The sequence below is a fragment of the Marmota flaviventris genome, chromosome 2 (assembly GCF_047511675.1).
Source record: "Marmota flaviventris isolate mMarFla1 chromosome 2, mMarFla1.hap1, whole genome shotgun sequence".
Lineage (NCBI taxonomy): Eukaryota > Metazoa > Chordata > Mammalia > Rodentia > Sciuridae > Marmota > Marmota flaviventris.
In genome coordinates, this window is record NC_092499.1 from 12,744,325 (window position 1) to 12,770,418 (window position 26,094).

The 26,094-nt window shown below is 57.9% G+C and overlaps 1 protein-coding gene across 2 annotated transcripts; it reads right to left on the bottom strand.

Moving 5' to 3' along the window:
* Positions 1-3,379: 3,379 nt before the first annotated feature.
* Chga (chromogranin A) lies at positions 3,380-14,323 on the bottom strand. 2 transcript variants are annotated; one of them, XM_027931452.2, is made up of 8 exons: positions 14,278-14,323; positions 13,548-13,594; positions 11,285-11,378; positions 10,445-10,513; positions 8,376-8,474; positions 6,652-7,032; positions 5,532-6,007; positions 3,380-3,463 (listed from the first exon to the last, which is right to left on the bottom strand). In XM_027931452.2, the coding sequence occupies exons 1-8, from the start codon at positions 14,321-14,323 to the stop codon at positions 3,380-3,382; spliced, it is 1,296 nt and encodes a 431-aa protein (XP_027787253.2). The 2 variants fall into 2 exon arrangements, with proteins under 2 accessions (XP_027787253.2, XP_027787254.2); XM_027931453.2 differs by lacking the exon at positions 6,652-7,032.
* Positions 14,324-26,094: the final 11,771 nt, after the last annotated feature.

Below are 26,094 nucleotides of genomic sequence, written 5' to 3' on the forward strand. Positions count from 1 at the left end.
CAAGGGACTCTGGGGCATCTGGCACGGGCCTGCCCATGCCTGTAACCCTAGCAACAAAGGAGAAAATGACCTAGAGGAAGGGGTCCTCAGAGGCCACCAAGTGGGCTTCACAGCAGGCTGACTGACAGCCCTTCTGGCCGACTGCAGAGTGACTGGTGCTGGCTAGACGGCCACTCTGAGACCAAGGGAGCCTGAGTCTTCAGCCTGGAAGACATCGTTGGCTCTTGGGCATTCTTGCTGGCTGCTGGCCACAGAGAGCCATCGCATGGCCTCACCCCGCCTCACTGATGGTCCTGGGCTTTGTGTCTTCCCTCTGGTCTGTCCCTTGGAAACAGATCACGGACCCAGTGGGACCCCAGCAGCTCCTCTCCTTGTCTGTGCCGCAGCGCACTGGCCCTGGGACTCCGAGCCCTGGAGCTGGGTGCCAGCAGCTCCACGTGGGCTTCCCTGGGGCGGACAGGAGCCCCCCTGGAGGGCAGCCCTGAGTCTCCACCTCCGTGGCCAGCCTGGCCACGCCCACTGCACACACTCCCGCCCAGCCAGTGTGAGGCGACCAAGGCTCGTGCCTCAGGTCCCCCCTCACAGTCGGGGTCTGTGCCTCTGCTTCTCTCCACACGGCATGGCCAGCGTGGACGTGGCCGCTGGTTCCCTGGGCAGCGGGGCCTCTGCTGCTTGGGTCCTCTTCCTTCTGGTTGTGTCCAGCTCGGCCTTTCCAGAAACGGTTGCATTTTCTCTTTACTGCCCAAGTCATCTGAAACCTGGCATCTTGAGGGGGCTGCCCTCCTGCAGGGTGTCACTCAGGACAAGCTGCTCAGGCTGGGTTTTCCCCAGGGTGTCAGGGTAGTGCCCACACTGTGCTGGGTGACCAACCCTGATCACAAGCAGCTCTACCAGAATCCCACCCTGGGCTGCGCTTAGTCTGTACGTCCAGACCACAGCCCGCGCGTCACTCTCGAGAACATCATGCTTCCCTCCTGGCTCTTTTCAGCTGGCTTGTCTTTGGGATGGGTTATTCTGGGGACAAGGAGACCCTGTGCTATCTCCTTACCAGCTCATCTTGGTAGTGGGTGTCTTGATTGCTGATGGCCTAGAAATGCAGCTGGTGCTGTTTGCTATTCCGTAGCCGTTGCCGCGGGGAAGCTGCAACATGGGAGGAGATACACGCCACAGAACCGCAGCCATGCAGAGGGGGTGCCTTTGTGCCCCAGGGGTGGGCATTGGCAGCAGCGGGCAGCCTGGCTTCCTGAGCCCCCCAGACAGCTCTGCCACCGTAGTCCTGGTTTTCTGGCTCACCATGTCCCTCTCCAGGCCTTAGCATCGTCTGGTAAGGAGATAGCAAGGATCACCCCCATTTACAGATGCCAAGATGGAGGCTCTGAGACCCAGTAAGCTGCTGAGCTCTTCGGCTAGTTGGACTGGGGATGCCTGGAGCCTAAGGCCCAAACCCGAGTTCTCGCCACCAATATGCTGTGCAGACTGACCCGACAGAGAACTACGGAATCCCACCTAGTACTGGGCACAGTGCTGCACGCCTGTCATCCCAGGGGCTCGGGAGACTGAGGCAGGAGGATCCCAAGTTCAAGGCCAGCCTCAGCAATTTAGCAATTTAGACCCTGTCTCAGAATAAAAGACTAGGAGTGTAACTCAGGGGGAAGCAGCCCTGGGTTCAATTCCAGTACCAAGAAAAAAATCCCAGCTGGCCCTCTGAACGTGGCTCTAGGTCCCCGCAGGTGTCACTGATGCCTCTGAGCCTCACTTGGGTGGGCAGCCGTCCTGGCCCTGGCAGGGGAGCACCAGGCAGGCCCCTGCTAAGGTCGCCATCCCGCAAGGTCTCACTGTCCTTCCTGCGCATCAGCCTCACTGGCCTGAGTCTCACCCTAGGTGCACAGACCAGGGATCTTAGCCCCAGAACTGCCACCTGGAGAGGTGACATGCCTGTCCAAGACCAATGCCAGTCCAGTAGAACCATGCTTGAACCCAGCCTCCTCTGCCTCCAGCAGGGTTGGCCTCAGCAGAGGGACATGGGCTTGTGCTCCCTCCTGCTGACAATATGTCCCAGTGGGTGGCATTGGCTGTGGACCGTCCAGCTTTCCCCACTGGGCAGTGGGCTTCCCCACTGGCCAGGGTTTATGCCAGTCCCCTCCTCATGCCAGGCCCATCTCCCAGAATTACCAGGCCTCTCAGAGCAGGACACACCAAGATCATAGCCCACACTCAGAGCCTGCTAGGAAGCCACCTCTCTGCCCCTGCGCTGGGGGCAGAGAACGCAGCCATAGGAGAACGTTTGACGGACAACTGAATGATGGGCCCTGCCCCGCCAGCTGGGCCCAGTCGCAGTGCTGCCTGGCCTGATGGCATCATCCTGCACAGCCGGGCTCAGTGCCGGGGGCGTCCCTCCTGCCTGTGACTCGGAGCATTTCACCTTCTCCGCCTCGGTTTCTCATTCTTGAAGCAGAACAAGACCCGCGGTGCTCTCGTGAACTATTACATGCACGAGGGCTTCCGACAGCCCCCGTCCTAGGCACACGACAGGCCAGCCATCACGGCAGGCAGAGTCTGGATTCAGCCAGGAGCAGCCTGCAGCTCAGAAGCTCTCGTCGGGAAGTCCAAAGCCAGCCCCGTGCCTGTGGCTTGGGGCAGGCACCAACTGGGGCCTTCAGGGTCTCTACCCAGCCCCACAGGTAATCAGGGACTAGCTCAGAAAGCAGAGTCTGTGTCCCAGCCTGGCCTCACCTCCACACGGCCCAGCTCAGGTGTGGTTAAGACAGAGTGACAGGTGTCACTTCATCCACACAAAACCGCTTCAAGGTGGATCAGCTTCCCCATTTTACAGATGGGGAAACTGAGGACCAGGAGTACAAAGCCACCTGCCTAAGATCCCACAACTAAGAAGTGGCCCCGAAAGGCCCAGATGGACTGAAACTCCCCTGTCCCTTTGCTCAAATCCTGTGTGTGTGTCCATTGGGAGTTGAGAGGGAAAAAAAAAATTCAAAGAAAAACGAAAGAGCCCAGAGCAGGTTTTATTTTTCCTTAGATGAACTTTATACAGAACGTATTCTAGTCAGGAGTTTTCAGCTTTCACCGAAAGCTCAGAAGTTATTGCCGCTGTGCCCGGGGCTGTGCACGTGGAGGGGCTTCTAGGAAGCTGCCTGTGTTCAGAGAGCAGGGTCTGTGTGGAGAGCCGTGGCCACTCCACGCAGGAGGCCAGGGCGGGGCAGGAGGGAGGGGAAGGAGCGTGGGGGCGGCAGGGTGGCCCGGGCCTGGGCTGCCGGAGGCCACCTCCCTACCGGAAGCCGCGCCCTGGCCGTCTGGGCAGGACCTGTAGAGGGGACAAGAGAGCCAGGCCCACGGGTGCCAGGGGCCCTGGCTGGCCGGCCCCTCAGCCCCGCCGCAGCACCTGCAGCTGGTGAGCCACCTTCTCCAGCTCTGCCTCGATGGCCGAGAGGCTCTCCAGCTCCTGGTCCTAGGAGAGAAGGTCAGGGTCATTGGGAGCCGGCCTGTGCTGTGGGATCAACGGGACAGTTAACAGGACTGGTGGCTGCTGGTTGGCTGCATGGCCTTGGACAGGTGGCTCTGCCGGGGAGTCTCATCTGCACCGTGGGGACGTGGCACCACGCTGGGGGCTTGCCTGAGGGCCAGCGGGCAGGCGGGAAGCAGAGGCCCTGGGTGCAGCCCTGCTCCCTCTCGATGGTCCACGCAGGCGGAGTCTGTTCTTTCAGGGTACGTGGACCATGAAGCCCTGGTTCCCTTAAGGGACCCTCCCTTGGCCCAGACCATGGGCGACAGCTCTCTGGGTGGCCAGGCTGGGCGTGGGACTGTCTTCTACAGCCTCCATACCTGAGGGGGCCGTGGGGACTGCAGCACGGGCTGGACACTGACAGATGCCCATGTCCACCTGCTAAGGCTGGGCCTGTTCCTGACCTCAGGGGGACCCTGAGCTCCGGCTGCCAGGGTGGTTCAGGGGAGCAAGGGACCCTTCTCTGAGCCCTGCTCTGGGGCCCATCTCCCAGAACTTCCAGTCCTCTCAGAGCAGGACACACCAAGAGCATAGACCCCACTCGGAGCCTGGCTAGGAAGCCACCTCTCTGCCCCTGCCCTGGGGGTGGACTTCCAAGGTCCCACACCACGGCCCACCTGGGCCCAGTTCATGGGATACTGACAACTGTTGCCCTGGAAATGGGGACCTAGAGCCCCCTGACCTTGAGGGGCCCTGGGGGGTGAGTTCGTTCTTTTGGGGTGTTCTTTTTTGCAGAGCTGGGGTGGAGCCCAGGGCCATGTGTGTTGGGCAAGTGCTTACCCCTGGCCATGCCCAGCCACCCCCCACCTTTTTTTTAAATTATATTTTGAAACTGGCTGTCACGAATTTGCCCAGGCTGGTGTCAAACGTGTGATCCACACCCCAGCCTGAGCCACTGGCTTGACAGGCAGCCAATGCGGAGGTTTCTAAGACCCTTGGATGGGGAGGAGGCCCCCACCCCACCTTGACCACAAGACTCAGGGGTTCCCACTGCCCCACCCTGGCCCCTGGCCCCCTCTGCCTGTGGAGACCGGAAGCTGGCAGAGTCTCTGGCACCTCATTATTCTGCCATTTCTGGGGCTGCTCCCCTTGTCCTGGAGGTGGGGCTGCTCCTGGCCCTTCGCCCAGTCCTGGGGACACGGGTACCTGCCCCTCCAGCCCCAGCTGCCAAGGAGCATCTCTCAGACCACCAAGACCAGACCCAGGCCCAGAGAGGTCAGGATCAAAAGAAGGGCCCCTACTTTTTGGGTGGGCTGAGAACAAGCTTGGGGTGAGGGCTCTGGTCCCTGGTGGTCCCCAGAGCACTGAGGCTTGAATCAGGTTCCACCAGGGTCTCCTCCAGCCCAAGGTGGCACTGCCTGCCCGACAGGGAACCCAGCTCCTGGGCGCCTGTGCACTGGCCACCTGCTCAGCATCCCAGTGGCCCTGGGAGGCCCAATTCCCAGCGTGGACGTCTAGTCATGATGCCAAGGTGGGCAGAAAGGGGGTGGGGACGTGAGGCTCAGAGGAGGGCCACCACCTGCCCAGGGCCGAGAGCCAGGGAGAGGCTGGCTCAGGCCTGCGGGCAGAGGCCAGGTCTCCCTCCCGTTCACACAGGCCCCGAGGGCCAGCGGGCTCTACCCTGCCCCTCCGCCATCATGGGAAGAGGGTGCACCCGGGCCTCCTGGGAGCCAAGACATGGCCGGGGCCTGCACCCCTAGGCCGGTCCTGCCCCCTGTCCCCAAGCTCTCTATCCAAAGCCCAGGCTGCACCTGTCACTCTCCCACCTGCTCAGACTCCCCAGGGCGCCCAGCAGCTCCCAGGCCGGGCTGAAGGCCTCCTGCCAGCTGCGGGCAGTTCCCCAGGTGCCCGCTGGGAGCCCGGGCACCCCCAGCCCTGAGAGTCCCTGGCTGCGCACCCCTCTGGGTCTAGATTCCAGGGGTCTGGGTCCCCTGCAGGGGGCAGTGATGTCCGAGTGCAGCTATCCCCAGGCCTGGCCAGGGCCGCTCCCTCCCGTAGCCACCTCTGCTCTGACCTCTGCCCTGCGGTTGGCGCTGCCCTCCTCCTCTTTCTTCTCCTCGGGGTAGCCTCGGGCCTGCAGGGGCAAGCCCGCCTCCACACTGTCCTCCCGGGAGGATGGCCTCCAGCCTCGGCGCAGCTGCAGGTCAGGCCCCCTGGGGCCAAAGGCCCGGGCCCGGAAGGAGAGCTTCATGGAGCGGTCGGGGTCAGGGCCAGGGTCGTCCTCCTCATCCTCCCCGTCCAGCCGCTTCCCCGCCGTCAGCTCCTGGGCCAGCTGGTCCATCTTGCTCCACCGCGGGGCCTCCTCCCACTCCCTGGAGGGCCGCGGCTCCTGCTCCCCGCTCTTCCCGGCCCGGCCTCGGGGGGCCCCTGCCGCGTCCTCCTCCTCTTGCTGCTCCTCCTGCCCGGGCCGCTCTCCCCTGCCCTCGGGGGGCCGGGCGTCCTCAGCCCCCGGCTTCGGGGCTCCATCCACCACCAGAGCCACAGACCGACCTGGAGCAGGTGACAGAGCAGGAGGTGAGGGCCAGCAGCTCCCCGTCCCACCGCCCAGTGGCCTCTGTGGGCCACGGTCAGGCCACGGGCTTGGCTCTCAGGGTCGCGCCTTTGCACAGCGTCCACATGGAGGGCAGGGCCACCCTGATGCCCTGCCCGTCAAGACCCCTCAGAGCTCCGGGGTGGGGGGCCAGAGCTGGCTCCTCCTCTAGCCCAGAAGCCCCTGGCCCAGCGGGCCACCCCCGGGGGGCTGCCAGGGCGTCAGCTGACCCATCACGGAAGACAACGCTGACCCCAGATCAGCCTGCTCCCACCTGTCATTCTGTCTCTCTGTTCCCAGAGCCTGGCCACCCACCCTGCAAAGCCCCTCTTGCGTCCTGGGCCAGGGGGGTGCTGTGTGGAACAGGGGAAGGGAATAGTGTGGAAGTCAGGCAAACTGGGGTTGGAATTTCCACTTTTACTACAAATTAGCTGTGTGACTTTGGGAAAATTACTTAATCTCTCTGAGCTCCACTTGCCCATCTGGAAAATGGACGTAATACCTACCTTTCGGGATTGTGATGAAGACGGAACAAGATTAAGGAGGAGATTCCCTCCCTCCCCACCCCTGCAGACGCGCTGGTTCAGGTCCCCATCGTACATACTCTTGCCTTTCCGTGTATCCTTGTAGCCGAGGCTCTGTTGGGGCTCAGATGCTGCAGTGGGGCCTTCCTCCTCCGGGGAAGCCTTCCCTGCCGCCTCCGCCTGCTCCTCTTCCCCCTCTGTCTGCGACCCTTGTTCTGCACTCAGGCCACGGGAGGGGCCCTCACTGTCCCCCACAGCCTGCGGGCCTGAGCGCCTGTGGCCTGCGAGGCTGGCTGGTGGCTGGGTGTTAGGGGCCTCCTCCCCAGGGGCCTGGCTGTCCCCCTGCCCAGGCTCAGGGAAGGCCCCGGGCCTGGCTGTGTCTGGGGACTCGGGGCTCGGCTCTGCCTCTTGGGCATCTCTTCTCTCTGCAGCACCTTTGGAGGATGGTTCTTCTGTCACCTCTGCAAAAACAACAGGGCGAAGTTAGGCCCTGAGGACAGCTGTACTGAGGCCTCCCCGATGCCACCTGTGGTCGTGGTCAGCCTGTGTCTTGGCTTCCAGGAAGCTTGGCCCGAGACTAGAGTCAGGGTTCTCCTCCATTCTGGGCTTGATCTGAGTATACCTGGATTGTGGTTTTTATTTCTGCCTCTTAAAACAGGATGTAAATAAAATAAAAATAAGACCCAAAACAAAAAGCAACAGACCCTGAAATGAAAATTAGGACACTGGCTGAACTGCTGTGTGATCTTGGGCAAACCACTTAACCTCTCTGTGTAAGAGGCGCCATGACTGCGACTCCATTTTCCCCTCCATATGGGGCTCCTCTGTCTCCCGCACCCTGTGAAAGTGCTCAGTTCCTCGGGATTTTTCTCAAGGACAAAAAGCCCCCATCATTGCTAGAGTGAGCGCCACTGAGCAAGGCAGCCCCAGGCGCGTTCCATCCTTTGAGCTTTGGCAGGTCCCCAGGGCTGGGCACGTGCTCACACCACAGGACACACTGAGCGGCAGACAGGGGAAGCAGCCTGTCCACTGCCCACACAGGCTGCAGGCCACAAGTTAAGCCCACTCCCAGCCCCCACACGCCACCTCAGGGTCACTTACATTGAGCTCTGGGTACGGGTGCACACCTGGATGCCACGCTATGTCCCTCCGAGGCCAGGGCAGGCATGCGTGACAACCCAGACTCGTTCCCGTGAAGCCAGGATGGGGGTCCAAGCCACACCCAGCAGCGCCAGGTGGACAGTGTGGACCAGGCTCGGGGCAGCTGGGCTGACCTGCCGGCTCCCTCCCAGCCCCAGATCAGGGCCACTGGGACCCCGGCTCCTAGAACGGGCCTCCTCTATGGCCATGAAAGAGCAGCGCCCTGCAGGTGGCCTGTGGCTCCCCAGGTGGGAGGACAGCAACCGCCTGGCACCGGCCGAGCCACGGCAGCCTCAACCCACCCAGTGCTCTGGTTTCCAGAATGAGGACCCTGTTTCCCCGGTGTCCCGGCCGCTCCTCGCACCCTCCTGAGATTGGCTACTCTAAGGAGCCACCAAATCCTGGGAGGGCAGGGGTGGGCCAGCTCTGCACAGGGGCTACTGGGTGGACCCACCTGCCAGGCCACAGAACTCCCCCCTAGGGCCCCAGCACCTGGATGGACAGTGGGACACCGCGGCCAGGACCTGTGGCTGTGCAGTGGACCACCCGTGTGCAGCCCACCTTGGGGAGGGGAACAGGAGCTGCCGCCCGCGGCCTGCAGGAGGGGCTCCGGCTCTGGGGAGGCCCCGCCCCTCCGGCTCTGGCCAGCAGGGCTGGCACTGACCTTGGGGCTTGGCCTCGCGGCTCTGGCTCTCGAGGACCTCCGAGAGCTCCTCCTCGAAGCTGCGGTGCTTCTTGTGCTGCTGCGCCCTCTCCTTGGCCCCTGGAGAGGAGGAGGGAGAGGCCCGTTGGGTCCACTCTGTGGGTCCAGGAGGCCGAAGGTCCCCACTTCCCCATGTGGAGTGGGCGGGTCAGGCCTGCCCAGTGAGACCTCGAGGGGTCTCAGCGAGGGGTGGCAGGTTGGTCCCCCCCGCCTCGTCTGGGGCCATCGGGCGGCCACACCACCTCCGCAGACTCGGATGCTGCTCTGGGAAAGGACAGCAAGCCCTGACGGACAGAGGGCTGCAGGGACAGGAGAGGGAGTGAGGGACCCTCAGGATCTGAAGCTCAGGCACCTGGAGCAACAGTGGCCGCTCGTCTCCTCCGGGTGCTCTCAGCCCAGGCCCCTGAGAAGCCAGCCCTGCTTGCCCTGAGCCAGGGTCGGCCGCGGGGTCCACACCCGTCCTGCCCCGTCCCCGCACTGCCCCAGCTGCTGCAGCCGCCCTGACTGTCCCCATACCCGTCCCCACACCCGTGCCTCACTCTGGGCACTGGCCCCTCTGCGGGGTCAGCTCTGCAGCTGGAGATGGCTTTTGCCCTTATGGGGACATCTGGGACAGCTGTGAACCAGGGAGCAGTCCTGGGCCCAGAAAGGTGTGAGTCCCAGGGCTCTGGGGCCACTTCCTCACTGGGTCACCTACACATGGGGCACCGCAGGGCAGGTGCCAAGACAGGCAGGGCCGCAGGACAGCACAGGGGCCTAGAGGACGTGGGGGAGTGGGCAGAGGCTGCACCAGGGTGGACGGCCGCGACCGCATGGGCCCCGTGCCCGGGTGCGGGTATGCAGGACCCGCTGCCCTCTAAGAGCCTCTGGTGACGTTATATTTCATGACAGAACTTTGGCTAGTCAGTGTTTAATCTCTAATTTATCGTTTAGTTAAAATATTTAAGGTTTAGTTGGAAACCTGAGCCAGGAACCCATGACGACCGACACAGCCCGGGTCGTTGGGGCCAGGACGCGCCTCCTGCCGGCACCCTCACCGCTGGCGCCTGCCGCCCAGGGGGACAGCCAGAGAAGGGCGCAGGTGAGCTGGGGGGCCGTGTTCTTGCTTCCTCCCCAGATCTGACCTCTCCATTCTCACGGCCCGTCTGCTCCAGCAGCCTCAGAGGGGCACCTTCCCGAGCTGGAGCAGCCTTCCTGCCCCCACCAGTGCCACCAGACCCAAGCCCAGGCCTGGGGGGAGCAGGGGAGGGAGGGGGAGCAGGGGAGGGGAGGCCCAGCTCACAGGCAGCAGCCCACGGGTTGGTGCCCAGGGTGCCAATGGCCCTGCTCTAGTCAAGGGGCCCTTCTCTCAGGAGTCAGCCAGGGGCAGCCCGGCCAGAGACTGGTCCAGTGCGCTGAAGGGGCCACCTCTGGGGGTGGCAGGAGCCTAATCCTCTAGCCCAGCACTCTGCCAGGTCGCCCTCAGGGACAAGGCACTGGCCACCTCTCAGCCACCCATTCCCAGGAGCTGTGGACTCTTAATGTCTTGGGAAGCCACCGCCCTCTGAGATGGGGCTTGCTCCAGGGCGCAGCGTTAGCCCACCCACTCAGAGGCAGACAAGACCCTGCCTGCCGCCACCACTGCCCCTGCAGAGAAGCTCGCAGGGGAAAGAGCCCTTCTTCCTCTCTCCTTGAGAACAGCTGGCTTCTCAGTTTGCAGAGGAAAGGAAAAGGAAAGCTCTCTGCATTCTAGCCTTGAAAGCAACCTCCTGAGATGGCTGAACTCCAGAGGCCAGGCGGCATTCGGAGAGCTGTTCCTGTGTACTGTGTGGCCCTGGACAGGCCACTCAACCTCTCTGAACCTTGATCTCTTTAAATGCTATCAGTAACAAATTCAACCAGGTGGCAGAGGGGATCCCACCTTGCTGCCCTGCAATTGAAAACAAGTAACTGAGTGCCCCAGAGGACCTTTGCCAACCTTCCTCCCCAATTTTCGGATTCTCAATTGATGGGATTTACCCAGAATTATGTGTAAGGTGACTGGAGCGTACCTTGAAGAGCAAGGTCTTGGAGCTCCTTCAGTAAATTCTGGTGCCGCAGGATAGACAGGATCCGCTCATCTGCAGGGAAGGACACAGTCACGGGTGGCTTCCAGAGAACAGTCAGGAGGAGATCAGCGTTCAGCTGAGTGCTAAGGAGTTATTCTGGAAACCCCGACAGGCGGCCAGTCAGATCACATCCCGAGATGACACTTGGGAGACTGTCCCCCCTCCAAGCCGTCCATCACTTTTCCAGCACCTTGGAAAGGTCAGGCAGGGTCCCCACGGACCTCAGCCCGGGGACAGTGGGCCCTGGGGATGCCGGTGTCTAACCCCTCCTGCTCCAGCTTCTGCCCATCCCGTCCTCTCCTCTGCACCCCAGTGCCCGTCCTCCACTGCCCCCCTCTGGATGGCCAGCGGGTCTTCCAAAGCCCCCTCCCCAGATGCTCACAGTGCCACCCAACAGCTGGCCAAGGCTTGATGGCGGGAAAGATTCGGTCCTCCTCGGGCCCCACGGCACCCTTCAGCCACCACAGACCCGCATGCTGACCGCCAGGGGCCAGACGCTTTCTGACCCTGGGAAAGCACCCAGAACCCCCCCACAGGGAGCTCACAGTCCAGACCTGCTGTTCCTGTCCTGGTTTCACTCTGCCCAGGAGTCAAGTGACCAATCTGTCCCCTCTGCTAGCCCACAGGCTCCAGGAGCGTAAGGCTGTGACCCCTTCCTCGCCCACCCCTCACGCCCCAGCGCAGTACCGGCCAAGGCAGGTCCTCACTGGGTGACACGCTGCACCCCAGCCACGCGCGCCTCCCAGCCCAGGAGGTGGCCGCTCTCCCCAGGCCGGGCCCTACCTCCTCTGAGAGTCTCCAAACACTCCTGGCTGACGGGTGTGGGGCTGGGCTTGGACAGGGTGTCGGAGATGACCTCGACAATGCACTTCATGACCTGGGAGGGGAGCAGAGGTGGGCTGGGGCCAGCTCACAAGGGGCTCGGCCCCTCCCAGCGAACACAGAAGAGCAGCTGCTTTTGTGCTCAGGAGTCCACGGAGGCCTGGCTCAGGGCACAACCCTGCCCTTGTCCAATAGTAATAGCCATGCTAACCCTCCTGTGGTGCCTGCCCTGGGCCAGGCCCTCCAGCTGCATGGCCAGGCCAGCACATGCCCCTCCAGGGTAGATCAGGGGGGCTGGCATCTGCCGATTCCAAGGTTGCTTCCCTAGGATGAGGAACTGCTTCTGGGAACTAGAAGAATGTCTTACAAAAGTGCTGCGCTCCTGCAGATGCCGAAGGGCCGGCTTCTCCAGGAAGTCCTCCCAGACTGCCCAGAGGAGAACAAAGACCTCCCCTGGTTCTGCCAGGTGTGACTCTCAACGCCCTCAGAGCTGTCACATGGAGGCACTATCAGCCTCATAGTCTGGCTTCACATCTACCCATGGGGCACAGCTGGATGTGGGGCACAGATCAGCTACATCTGGGTACCCATCCAAGGCCAATAGCAGCCTATACCTGAAAGCAGTGTCCAGCAAGATGCTGGGGCAATCTAAGCCTCTGATAACTGGACGATCTTTGACGATGGTGCCAACTGTAGTGTGGTATCCTAGCTGTGTGATCTTAGGCAAGTATGCTTGAGAGACTCAGTTCCCTCATCTGGAAAGTAGGAGTGAGAATGCCTTCCCCATGGCCCTTCTAGGGTAATGAGGCACAGATGGGAAACAGTCTATGAAATGGGAAGTGCCTCACACACCAGGGTGGAATTCACAGCTTCAGACCTGCTTCAGCAGCCTAGAGCTGGTGGAGAAGCAGGTGTCAGACTGCCTGAGGCAACGCTGGTGGGGAGTGAGGGGGTGGAAGGCTTGTCTATGGGATGCCAAGGCAACCAGCCCAAGGGTGCAGGATGGCATCCTGGCAAGCGCTGTGCAGCGGGTGCAGTCACCACCTCCCAGGGAACACTCAGGTCTCAACCGGCTGCTCTTGTGCTCATGATCCTGGGCTGCTGGAAAGACACAGTGACCAGAGTGGACCCCCAAACGGGATCTAGCCAGCAGCGCCCAGCAGCCTGGACCCTGACCTCGCACTGGGAATATCAGAGAGCCACCAGTCTGTGAGGGAACTGGGCAGGGGTCCCAGAGGACTAGGGGTCTAAAAGGGAAGCTGTACGGAGACAGTGGCCATTTTCTGAGGACCGACCATGTGCTGGGTACTACATACCTCGCCTCAAGGGAAAGGGGAGAAAGGGGAAACTCAGAAGTTAAGGAATGTTTCCAAGGTTGCACAGCTAAATGAGCAGCCGAGGTTTAAATTCTGGCCCCTGTGCAACTGGAAAAAAAGGAAACATGATTGAGCACCTTGAAGTTGAAATGTTTTTGGTTTTATCTGTAGCCTCTGAAGAGAATGGGCCCTGCTAAGTGAACAGTAGACATTTCTCTGATGCTCAAGTGGAGATATGAACACCGGAGACTGGAAATCCAGCCCTGGCTCGGGTGGGAATGAACTCCAAGCATGCTTCTGGTGCAGAATGTTTCCTCCTGCCACTGGTAACCGCCCAAGTCCTTCCCTGGGTGGCCTCCACCATCAGCCCCAGCTGGCAGGGACCAGTTGGCACCGTCGCCAAATATTTCCACTGTGGCCCTTGGGGGCACCAGGTACCTATGAAGCGGAGGGGTGCTAGTGAGCTGGGTGGGCGAGGGAGAGAGGGAGAGCAAAGGGGAGGCCAGAGCCAGGCAGGTGACAGCTGTCCTTGCAGGTCTGTGGACAACCCGACCAAGCCAGGCCACCAGCAGCCCACGGTAGGCCTGTGGATGCAGGCACCAGGACAACTACCGGGCACCTAGGCCCCAGGACAACGACCGGGCACCTAGGCCCCGTCAGACAGACCCAGGCCCCTTCTGGCCACATGGCCAATCTCACAGAACGCTGGGGAAGTCCCCACAGCGGGACAGCAGGGAGAGTGAGCCGTCTCTGATATCTTCTTTTGCAAGCTGTCCTCAGGTCAGCAGCCGCAGTGCTGGCTCTTGGCTGTATGCCAAACTCACTCCTGCAGCTGCCCAAGAGCTGGCCTCGAGGTGTCCACCAGAACCTCCTCCCCCATCCAGGGCATCCCCAACACCCCTCCTTACCTCGGTGTCCCCTTTATTCATAGGGCTGTTGACAGGGAGGGCAGTGACTGGAAAGAAAGAGAGAGCACCGGGGTCACTCCCCCGTGCCCAGGGGAGCACAGTCCTTCCTGACTGAGTTCAGAGGGGGCCACTCACCCAGCACTCCCCGTCAAAACTGTCCCCACCCAAATGAGAGGCCGGGCTGCCCAGGAGGTGGCCCCAGAGGCTGCCCTGAGGGGCCCTGACTCTCCCCCGGGGAAGCTGCTCTGGAGAAGGCGCGTGGAGGCAAGTGCTATGGCAACACCAGCAGCAGAGCCGGGGGACCCGGGTGGGACGAATGCAGGGACAGGGAGGGACCCAGACGGAGGGGAAGAGCTGGGGAGGGGACTGTGAGAGGCAGGAGTCGGCCAGCCGACGCAGAGGGAGGGGGGAGCTGAGGAGCGCCGTCCCGCCCCCTCCCCCCAATGACCTTGGCCGGCCAGGCGCGCAGCCCGCGGGGCCCGGACGCGCCCGAGGCCGGAGCCCAGAGCGGGAGCGGCGGCCGGGGGCCGTCCCGTGGGGCTGGGAGTCAAGCCCAGGTGTCCCGCGGGCCTGGGCGGAGGCCACGCTGCCGGCCAGGCGGAGGCGGCGGGCAGGAGGCGGCGGCGCTGTCCGCGGTGCTGAAACCTGGCGCGCCGAGGGGACGCGCGGAGCAGCGCGGGGACCCGGGGCAGGCGGGGCGCCAGGGCCCCTCGGCCGAGCCGGGGCTCACCTTGCCCGGCGCAGAGCAGGAGCGCCAGGACGGCGGCGCAGCGCATGGCGGCGGCGTGGGCAGGGTCGGGCGGCGGGCGGGGCGCTCGGCGAGCGTCCGTCGGTCGGTCCGAGAGCCTCCCGCGCCGGCTGGAGCACTGCAGTAGCAGTAGCTGAGTCGTGTGCGCCGCTTATATACCCGCCACCCCCGGAAATGACGTCATGGGGCCGCCCCCTGCCCCTTTCCCCACCCCCGGGGTCCAGCCCGCTCCACCTCCAACCTCACCCCTCGCGGGCCCCTGGCCTCCGGCGCTGGTGGGTCTGGCTGCGACCCGGCAGGGCTCAGGTGGCCCTCCACCTGTCGACGGTTCCACAGATTTGCTGTGTGTCCATGAGCAAGTCACTTTGCGAGTCTGAGCCTCGCGTTCCTCCGCTGTGCGCACTGAGGTGACTGCCAGTGCTCGGCGGGCTCCTGCGCTTCCCCCTGCGCGCGTGCCTTCTCCCGCGTCCACCCGCTGAGGCACGGTCATCGCCCAGGGTTCCCCAAAACACCAGGAAGTCCCGGAGGCCTCCTTGTGGCGTTCCAGTTTGTGCCTTCGCGTTGATGATTGTGTGTTTCTGGTCTTGAATGAGGGTTACTCGCCATTACTTTCCCGGCGCCGCGGGCCTCGCGCTCTGGCCCAGTCAGCGGGACTCAGTGATGACAGTCACGTGCGTTGGCTGAAGGCTGAAGTGGGTCTGGGACTCTGCCTGAGCGGCTACTGGGGCCCCCCTCTCCTGGGCCCGGCCACTGTTGGACACTTTTATGCTGGTGGTGAGGGCCTGGTGGGCTCCGGTTTTTAATGTCAAGCCCACACAGGAGTCCTGTGTGGCATCCGCTCTGTAGCCAGAGGCCGGCTCTTGGGAGCACCTTCCTGCTGCTGCCACCAGCTGTATTCTGGAACCTGGATGTTTTGGGGAAGGTCTGTTTCCTGGTTGATTCCTTCTGCCCTGGGACCCTCGATTCTCTGGCCATATTGCTGCTCTCATCCTGGATGCCAAATTGGGAACCTTGTGCTACCTGAGGCCAGTGTCACCGTGAACCTGCATCTGGGTGATAGTTTGGCACTGATTGCCACCTCCAGAGCCCCTCCTTTTTCCTGCCCCTCCTCTGCTGCTGTTTCCTGCTCCATACCTGTGCCCATTTCCTGTCCCTAAATGAAAAACTGGACTGAAATGACCCCATTCATGCATTTATTCACTCAACAGTGGTTAAGCACCTGCTGTGTGCTTAGAACACCTTAGAACAGCACTCAGCTGTACCCTGAGTATACAGCAGTAAGCAACCCCAGAAAGGCCCATGAACTTCAGGGGTTCATGTCTAGAGGAGGAAGACAGACAATGGGTAAGGAAGGATTCGAGGTGCTGGAAGTGCTCGGGAGGGGCAGGGTTACATCTAAATGGAGAGGACTGAAGAGGCCTTACCCAAGAGGTGACATTTGGAGTTGGGGAGAGGGGGCCTGCTGTGCCTAGGAAAAGAGAGCTCCAGGAGAGAGACCCACCTTTGCAAGTGCTGGCAATGAAGTACAAGGGCACAAGGGACCTGGAGAATGCAGGGGAAGTGTAACGTGTATTCCATCTCAAATCCGGAGAAATACAGGGAAATCCCCTGTGCTCCTACCACCCAGAGACAAGCATCAGTCATTTTAAAGCATTTATTCTATGGTCTTTGTTGAGGCTGCTTCATTAATTTGAGTTGCCTTTAGCCGAGCCATGAAAGAACAAGGGTCCCTGGCCCTGATGATGTGAATGTGTGCAGGTGTGTGGCCTCTCCTTCTGAGCATCATACCATCAATATTTACTCACGTCATGAGCGTTGTTGTCTGCCACAATTTTTTGTGTACTGCAATGTAACTAATTTTCCGACAGGTATACTCTGTTTCTCACTATGGAGTCCGGCTTGGTGTCATGCACTTGATTGATAGCACGTACTAGATACTGTGCTTTTGCTGTTATAAAGAGCAATCTCATACACAGACCTCTGCAGCATTTTTAATTATTTCATAAACAAGTAAGAGACCAACGAGACTGGCAGGCCAGGCGACAGCGTCCAGGAGCCACAGCTGGACAGTGAGAAGCACACTGAGGCACTTTGCAAAATGTCACCTCTGATCAGATTCACATACAGCAGAGGGAACAGTGGTTGCCCAGGCCTGGGGCGTGGGGGAGATAGGGAGTTCATGTTATGTGGGTGCAGAAGATGACAGGGTCCTGGAGACTGTGTCGGTTGCACAATTATGGGAATGTACTTGACACCACTGAGCTGTGCTCCTCAAAATGATCAAATCATAAATTTATATAAAGTTTAATTTACCATGACAAAAATAATTGCTGTTTCTATTGATGCAGGAGGGACTGTCTTCTTGCCCAGGGGGGCGGGCAGCAGGGAGCAGGGAGCAGGTGTCCTGGCCTCTCTGAGGGGCAGACACTACCCATCTAACTGCTGCGCCTGGAGCTCTCCAGACACCAAGCCCGGGAACAAGGGCACCAGAGCCCCCACCAGCTGGTCCCCCAGGACTCCAGAGGGATCCTCACATGTGCAGCCCCCAGAATGCTGACACCATGAGAGAGAGACCCAGAGGCAGCCCAGGTGCCTCCCTGGGGAACTGCAGACTCAGGGCTGCCCCCAAAGCTACTCCGACTCCAGCAGGTGCACCCAGAACCTTGCCCAGCTCCCCTGGTTCTGTCAAAGGTCTGACCCACTTCCCACGGCCAGGATCACCCCTTTTGTACCCAAAGCCTTTTTCCATATGATGTTTGGGGGGAGGGGCTACAGAAAGATCTGGATGCCCCCAGGAGCAGCCCTCGGCAGTGTCTCGGGCATTCACTGCATCTCCCCCCACCCGGGGCATCATTTTGAGGACGGCTGTTTTATACCATTTCGCAGCGTCTCCGTCTCCGGGTGTCAGAGCTGTCTCTCCTGGTGAGTGGCTCGGGGCATGCACTTCAGTGACAGCGTTTGCTCGCCGTAGCCGTGCTTCACGTCCTCCCCACTCCTCTTCTGGGGATTCCCCTCTTCCACAAATCTGTGTCCCAGGGAACCCAGGCTCAGGTGCTCCCAGCTCCGGCTGTGCCTGGGGTGTGTCTGAAGGTCCTTGGCCCCGCAGCCACGGGGAGCTGCGTGTCCTGAGGCCTCAGCCCTTCTTGGTCTGGTCTCCCGCAGACTTCCCCTCTGTCCCTGGCTCCGGGCTTCGCGGTTCTTGGTTGTCAATTTGGAGATGGTTCTTTAGACCCCTGTCCTACCCAGCAAGTGTCATCAACGCTTGGCCTCTGCCAGGCCTCTGACCAAGGTAGAGGCCCAAAGGCGAGGATGGACTGAGGACGGAGCCCTCAAGGCTGGGAAACCGAGCAGGCCTCACATCAACCAAGCTGCAGCAACCCAGGGAGGGGCTGGGGAGAGCCCAGGCTCCAGGGTCGGGGAGAGCTCTCTGGGGTAGAACTGTGGCAACTCACCAAGTGCCCCTCAGTAGCCACTGTCCCATGATTTCCCATAAGGAGGCAAATGAGAGCAGTTGCATCAGAAGGTAGAAAAGAGCTCAGCCGTGAAAGCCTTCAAGAGGGCCACACAGCATAGATTACCAGGTGGAGGTTCAGAGGTGTTGTTTAAACTGCCTAACACCACACAGCTAAGAAGGGGCAGAGGGGGATTTGACCGCAAGCTGTAGTGGTAATGTGAAAAAGTTGTAATGTGAAAGCTTATTGCTGCTAGATAAAGGGGTAAATGCTAATACCTGTCAAAAGAGGAAATGGAGACTTGGAAATGAATGGTGCCTTGTCCTGAGTCACACAGAAAATTAATAGCAGGGCCGGGATGAGAGCCAAGCTCATCAGTCGCCAGCCTTGGGTTTTCTTCCTGGACAAAGGTCCAGGTGGTGAGGCTCAGGGTGGGGGGCTCCAGATATTTCCTAGGGCAACTCAGTGACCTGGCAGAGGTGCATTCTGAGCGCAGATTCTTTTTCACCAATTCAACCAAAGCCATTTCAGGACTGGGAAGAGGAGGCATTTCTGTATCCAACAAACAGCACCTACTGCGTTTCAGCTCTGTTCTCCCTGGAATATGCTAGTGAAGAACAGAGACAAGCTTCCTGGCATCTTGGAGCTGGTACTAGGAAACAGAGGACAAGGAGTAAACCATAATCAATAAGTATATCATACAGTAGGTTAGAAGTTGGTGGTTGCTGTGGGAAAAGGAGAGAGCTGAGTAGGATAGGGAGCTGTGGAATCCCTGGGTGATAGGCTGTGGGCCTCACTGAGTAAGTGGTCTGGTAGGCCTCGAGGAGACAGTAACTTAAGTTAGGCATCTAGATAGAGAGCAGTGCAGATACATAGAGGAAGAACATTCCCAGCAGACATAGCCATTCAGAAATGAATAGCCAGTGCAAAAGCCTTGTGGCAAGTTTGAGGTAAAGCAAAAAGGCCAAGGCAACTGGAAGAGAGTGAGCTAGGTTCTGGGTGCAGATGATGAGGCACTGTTTAGGCCAGATGCCAAACCTCATGGACCTCGGTGAGGACTTTGGCTTTTACTCCAGAGCAGATGCAAACAGGAGGAAATAGCCAAAGATCAGGGAGTTACTGGGAGAAGAGGAGCCCCAGGAGGTATGGGGTATTGGGGTTTGGCATCTGACCCGGCTAGTTCTTGCAGTCCTAACACTCCATGCTGTCCCAGGGGGCCTGGACCAGAGTCAGAGAGGGCAAGAGAAAGCCATTGCTTCCTGCTGCCTCTGGTGACAGAACCAGACCCCAGGGTCTGCCCATCTGTTCCTGTAGCTTGGGTGCAGGATGCCTCACGTAGGCAGGCCCTGCCACGGGGTCCTAGGGGACAGCCCTTGCTGGTCCCCCAGGGAAAGTGGCAGCTGCTTATCTGACAGTGGGTCCTGGGGCATTGAGCAGCAGCGTCAACATGCCCTCGGCCCCGCTCACAAAATCATATTTTCCAAACGTGCAGCTCCGCCAGCGCCTTATCAGGCCTCCAGGTGGAAAGCCCGGTTGCCGGGCAATGCGGCTTTATCTCTGAGGTCTGCACAGAGGCCAGTGCAAGGTGATTTCGTTAGATCCTCTCCCATCTGTCTCTGCAAACACCCCGGGGGCCTCCAATTAAGGTTTTGCTTTTCTTCTTTGGCAGATGTTTGCTTTAATCTAACGAAGCGGTTTCCAGGCCTCCTCTGTGGATGGACAAGGGCCTGGCTGGGTGGGTTATGGGAGAGGCGGGGAGGCCCATATACCAAGCCTTGGGCCCCGGGACTGGCTCATTGAGGACACAAGGTACAGTGGGTGGGCAAGAAGGACCAGGCCTGGACCAAACCGTGCCCCACTCCTGTCCCACTCCACAGGGCCACATTCCCACAGGGACCCACAGCAGTGCCTCCCCCTGAGCATGATGTTTTCTAGGGCGAGACCCGAGGATCAGAAACTCCCACATCCCAGAGGGAGGTGTTGGGGGTCCACCTGCAGAGGCCCCGCATGGAAGGTGCTGCAGGAGAGCCACTGGGTGACGCACGGGTGACGCACGCTCCGGCGTCACGCCGAATGGACCGGAACACGGGGAGCTGCGGGCCTGGGGGCAGGTGGGGTTAGGTTCAGGGCAGAGGAAGCGAGGTGGCTGGCCTGCCTGCAGGGACACGGCCTTGTGGTGGGGAAGGAGGAGGGTCAACGCTGCATGGGAACAGGTCAAAGGAGCGTCTAAGAAGGGGCAGGCAGCTAGGTCTCTGGGGAGGAGGACCCCTTGCCCAGCCCCAGGCCCTAGGCCCTCAACTCCATGAAAACCTGAAGGTGGACTTCTAGAGCCTCCCAGGGAGGCCTCACCAAGTGACTTCAGGATGATCCCTGTCCCCACAGCCCTTGCTGGCTGGCGGAAGCAGCTCAGGAGGTGGAAAGAGCTACTCTTTGGACTGATTTTAAATTCTGGCTCTGCCTACTACTCTGTGTGGCCTTGAAAAGTCACTTTTCTGAGTCTCTGTTTCCTGTTCTATAAAAATGACCAAAGCGCTTCTTGTGTGATTTACCGTGAACTTAACTGATAAAACCCCGTCTCGCCAACACTGGGTGCCCGGCACGCGGAGCCTGCTCGCGGGAGCTAACAGAAGGAAACAGCCAGTTCTCGGCCTTCGGGGGAGCTCAGCACCTGTTAGTGTCCCCACCCCTCCACAGCATGTCCCTTCCCTCCTCCCCCAGGTTCTGTGCTCTGGTGTGGCCCTTGTTTATGTTGTTCCATTTGGCTGACAAATGACCCAGGTCCTGTAAGCTCCAGAGTCAGCAGGACTGGACAGCTCGGCTTCTGAGAGGGCATCTGTCTTTGCATCTAAGTAACAGGGCCAGGGATGGTGGCACCGGCCTCCTTGGGCTCCTGCAAGGGCGTGGAGTTATCAGGTGTCAGGCCTGGCCCTAGTGAGAGCAGTCCATATCGGTGGCTGATGTCCAGGCTGATGGAGTCTCCCACGGCTGTGTCGAGCTCCCTGTGCAGGAGAGCCCAGGAAGGAGAAGCTGTTCCTAGAGGACCGAGGGAGGGTGGTAGCAGGTGCCCCCAGCCCTCAGGCCCTGCCCTTTCCCAGCCAGTGTAGCAGGGGGTCAGGAGCCCAGGCAGAGAGGTAACTGGGGAGAACTGAGTGGCCTGAAGGGGCTCCCGGGGGGGGGATGGCCCTGCAGGCACTGCTGGGCACTGCTCGTTCCCTGCCGAATGGCATCTCAGAGCCCATCAGCCGACAGCCTCCTTCCCCTGAATCTCCCAGCCCTCACCTGGGTCCCGAGCTCAGAGACTGAGCAGTGGGTCACTGTTTTCCCTCCTGCCTCCCCAGCTGCCCCACAGGGGTCCTCCTCCTGCCTGGACCCAGGTCGGTGCAGGTGCCCACTTGGCACCATTTACTTGCCCAAGAATCGTCCCCTGCCCTCCGCCTGGCCCACCCGCAGTGCTCCCTCCCTCTGCTCACAGCTCCCCACTGCACCCCAGCAGGAGGTGCCCCGAGTTGGACATCCTCAGTCACCTTCTCTGCAGTGTGTGGAATGCAGGCAAGTGGGGGACAGGGCACCAAGCACGTGGGGGTGAGGTGGTGTGACTAGGCAAAGGAACTAAAGAAAGGACAGGAAGGTCTGCCGCAGCTGTGCTCCACGCGGTCACCTCCTGGATGTCTGGCTTCCCCTCTCCCAGTCCCACTCCCCTCTCCCCGGTTGCTGTGCCTAGGTCATGCCATCCCCCCACTGTCCCGACTCCTCCAGCCTCCCCTGGTATCTGGAGGTGCCAGGCACACCCCTGACCCCTCTTTCCCATGTCTCCTGACCAAAATGCCTCAGCTCCCACTTTCCCAACCGTCAAGGCTCCGCCATCTCCACTCAATGATTTCTGCCCAAGGCATTTTCTGATCAGTCCCAAGCCCCCTTCTCTCTCCACTCTCCAGATGGCGTAGGCCTGGCCATCACCTGACAGGTTGCTTATCACCCTTTGCCCTGGCGACTGGCATGCAAAATAGATTTCAGGACTCATGAGGGAAAGACACTGCTTCAAATCAGTCCGGACTCTGCATTCATAGGAACCCGACTACTTTTTAAAAATCGCTTAACCCATGAGAACAATGGTGGGGTGTTTTTGCAAGGTGGGGGGCCTATTGGGATGTTTGAGGGGAGATGGGTCCATTCGGGACCCCACATCTGTGTGTCACCCTGTAAAAAGTGTTCACGCTGGCTCCTCAGGTAAAGGCGAGTCTCTGAAGCCCTGCTCCGTGGGTTGGCCCTGATGCGGGTGGAGCACGGCGCAGGCGCGCTGCGGGCTGCTGTCCGTGGTGCTGAAACATCACCCAAGGGAGAGCGCAGGCGGTGGCTGGAGACTTGTCTACATCCCAGGAGACCCTAGTTTTAAGCTATGCCCTTTTTTTCTAGCTGTTTAAACTCTAAATGTTTACATAAAAAACTAAGTAGAATATTGGCCTTTTTACCCCAAAATTCATGGGGTTTCAACATATTTCCAGCAGTTAGACACTTTCCACTTCCCAGAACTGGAGAACAGAGGAGTGATGTGCGTCCCCACCACAGCCCTCGCACTCCGTGGAGGAGGAGGGAATTAGCTTCTTCTGCATCATTTTGTAGACCTCGTGCCAGCTCTAACTCTTACTGACTTGATGGCCTTCATCAAATCAATTCAGTTATATGGGTCTGTTTTCCTCTTTTATAATGTCAAAAGAGATGGTGGGAGAGATTGGGACTAGGTTATCTCAGAGATCCCTTTCCTTGCTGATCTGATGGCTTCTGGTTCACCAGTCATCTCCCACACCCCCAGGAGCCCTCTAAAGCAACAAGACAATCTAGGACATTTCTTACCTCCAATTCAGAAGACAGTTTGTTACGGATAATACTCAGAGGGCTTTGCTTGTGACAGCCTGTCCCATCTTAGAAGGACATCCAAACATCTGTTCATCTGCTCCTGTACACTGAGGTGACTAACAAGTTCTCAGCTTTCTCTGTTATAAATCACTTGGTGAGAATCATTTGGCCCTAAATGTAAACAGTGAATTATATTCTACACACATCAACTTTTCCAGAGAAGAACTGTGCCTGAGCAAGAGGCTTTGGGGACAACTAAAGCTACAGAATGAACCTCATAATCAGATCCTTTCAGCTTGGAGGGCCTCAGAGGCCTTTGGATGCTGCCACACCCCTGATGAGGGGACTTAGAAGCCACAGCACCCCTCTGCTCCCAGTTCTCCCACTCAGGACAAGTAGTTCAGGACCAGTGGTTAGATGAAGACCTTCCTAGGCAACTCGACCACCTTATCCTGCAATCCCAGCGAGAGATCTCCTTCCAGAGGATTGAATACCACTAAATAATAAATGCCTAAGATCAGAGAATTCCTACCAAAAACTGAGAGCTGTGTCTCAGGCTTGTTTTTCCTGGAGTTGCAGGACTTTGAGAGGTCACCTTGTCTTTAATGGCCTCTCTGCTAACAGAAAGGGAGAATGGAAGACACAGAGAGAACCCCAGGGATCTGCCTAGCCTTCCTCTTAATGAAGAGTAAAGAGTGGCTGGGAAAGGGGCCTGGGGACCCAGGTCTTCTCTGAGCCAAGAGCTCTGCAGCCTTGGCAGAGTTCTGAAGCCCTTCGGGCCTCAGTCTTTTCATCTGCCAGTTGGAGCTAATATTCCCTGCCCCAGAGAGAGGCTTTGTGAGAAGAAAACAGTTCAGTGACCATTTGCTATGTCATTTATTTATTCATTAATTCCACAGGGTTTATCCAACACACACTATGTTCCAGGCCTGCGTTTGGTGCTGGAGAAGCAGCGGTAAACGGCACAGTAGGGGCCTTCTTTGTCAGGCTTGCTTTTCAGTGTCGGGGAGACCACGGAGGGTGCTGAGTCAGGAGGCTTCCCAGGGTCCCCCTCATCCCAACCCTAGAGGAAGAAGTAGAGGAAGACGGGGGGATGTTAATGATGATGAGGAAAAATGATGATGAAGTAAATGAACGAATGAAAAGTTTTGTCCTGTTGATCCAGAGCATGGAAGGGAGAGATGTGTTGATGTCACTTACCCAGGCTAAAACACTCAGATTGAAAAGTAGCCAAAACATGTCAGCAAGTGAATTTAAAAGTCTTTAAAAAAAGCCTTCTGACCCAGATATTTAGCAAGTATGTTAATGTGGATACAAAAGATGTTCATTGCAACATTGTTTACAAAAAGCCCCAGATGGAAAACTTTCAGATGTCCAGCTTCTGGGGATCGATTAATACAATTAATATGTATACACCATGGAATGTTCTGCAGGTATTTTCATTGATATTTTAGAAATGTGTGGACATGGCAAGATGCTCATGATACACAGTTAAGTGGAGAACACATGTGGGATTTGATTCCTCATGTGAATGTGTGCACACACACATACATGAACAATGTGCAGAGACATACTTCATGTTAATAGTAGATATTTAAGGTGGTGGGATTGCAGGTGTTAAAACTTTTTCTTTATACTTAGTGGTATTTTCTAAAGCAGGTATGCATTGCTTACAGAATTAAAACATTTTTAAAACTGTAACAAAAATTAACACTTGAAGAGATACTTGACATCATTAGTTCTTTGGTAATGCAAATTAAAACAATGAAACTCCACTGTTCACCTATTAGAAAGTCTAGATTAGAAAGACTGAGAGCACCAAGTGCTTGTGAAGGTGTGGGGGAACTTGAACTCTTGTTCTACTGGTGGGAATGTAAAATGATATAATCATTTTGGAACACAATTTGTTGGTGTCATTAAAAATTAAATTTAGAGGCTGTGGTTGTGGCTCAGTGGTAGAACACTTGCCTAACATGTGTGAGGCACTGGATTTGATTATCAGCAACACATAAATAAATTAAATAAAGGTCCATTGACAATAAAAATAAAAATTAAAAATTAAACTTATACCTCCCATATGGCCTAGCCATTCTACTTCGAGGTATTCACCCAAGAGGAATGAGTGCATCTGAACACATGACATGAAAGTTCATTGAAGCTTTTTATTTTTACAATATCCCCAAAGTGGAAACAGCCCAAATATATCCTAGCAGGTAAGTGAATGGAAGTTGTAGTCTACGGGATATTACTTCAATGAAAACGAACTACTGGTACACAGAGCAGCACGGATGAATTTCACAATAGAAGCCACACAAAAGAGCATATTCTGTATAAATCCACTTATCTATAATTCTAGGACATGAAAATGAGCCTATAGTGACTAATTAAAAGCAAATTGGTGGTTACCTGAGGATGGGGGTGGGAGGGATGTGGAGTGAGGGAGGGATCACAAAGGGTCAAGAAGGAGTCTTGGGAGAGCTGGATCTGCTCACTGGGTGATGGCTTCCCACTTGTCAGAACTAACCAAACTGTACAATTGAAAATTGTACAAGTGTATGTCAATAAAGCTGTTTTCTGAAACTTTATTTGCATTTCTTTGACGCTGAATTTACTCCCAGGCTGTAAGTTTTTGTTCCTCCGTTTCTTCTGGGATGACTGGTTCTTTGTGCAACCTCCTCTTATGGTTCAAGAATAATCTGTTCCAGGACTTGGGATGTGGCTCAAGCGGTAGCGCAATCGTCTGGCATGCGTGCGGCCCGGGTTCGATCCTCAGCACCACATACAAACAAAGATGTTGTGTCCGCCGAAAACTAAAAAATAAATAAATATTAAAAAATTCTCTCTCTCTCTTAAAAAAAAAAAAAAGAATAATCTGTTCCTCTTCAGTGAGGACCAGCTCTGTGTGGCAGGAGCTCATCTATGGGGTAATCGGCCTTGAGCTCTGTAAGTGTGGCACATGTGGGCACTTTGCTCACCTGGGTGTGCTCCAAGACTAGTCAACCTACATCTAAACCCTGCAACTCCACCGAACTCTCTGCATTTTTAAGCAGGTGCAGTAAAACTTCTGCATTCTTGTTCTGGGCCACCAACCTTGTGCCCAGCCCCACGCCTGGCCTGGGCCCACCTCCCAGTCCCACCACTGTGATGCTGGAATGGCACACACTGTTTCTTTAAAGTGATATCTTGCAGATATTTGGTGATTTTCAGATATGGACACTCTTGATGGCCTGGGCAGTGTCTCGGGTGTTCTTAAAGTGGACCCAAAGATTTGAGCTCTTGATTTTCATGATTTTGTGGGATTTCTGGGTCAAGAGAGTAGGGAACTATTTCCATGGATCACCTATGGTCCCTTACAGGAAGAGGAAGGGCAGTAAAGCTATCTATTTTTTCTTTAAAAAGTCCACCACAAGGACACAGGGATGAGATGTAGATATCCCCCAGTCTCAAGCTGGCTTGATCCTCCTGGGAGCAAGAGCAATTGTGCCTACCTGAC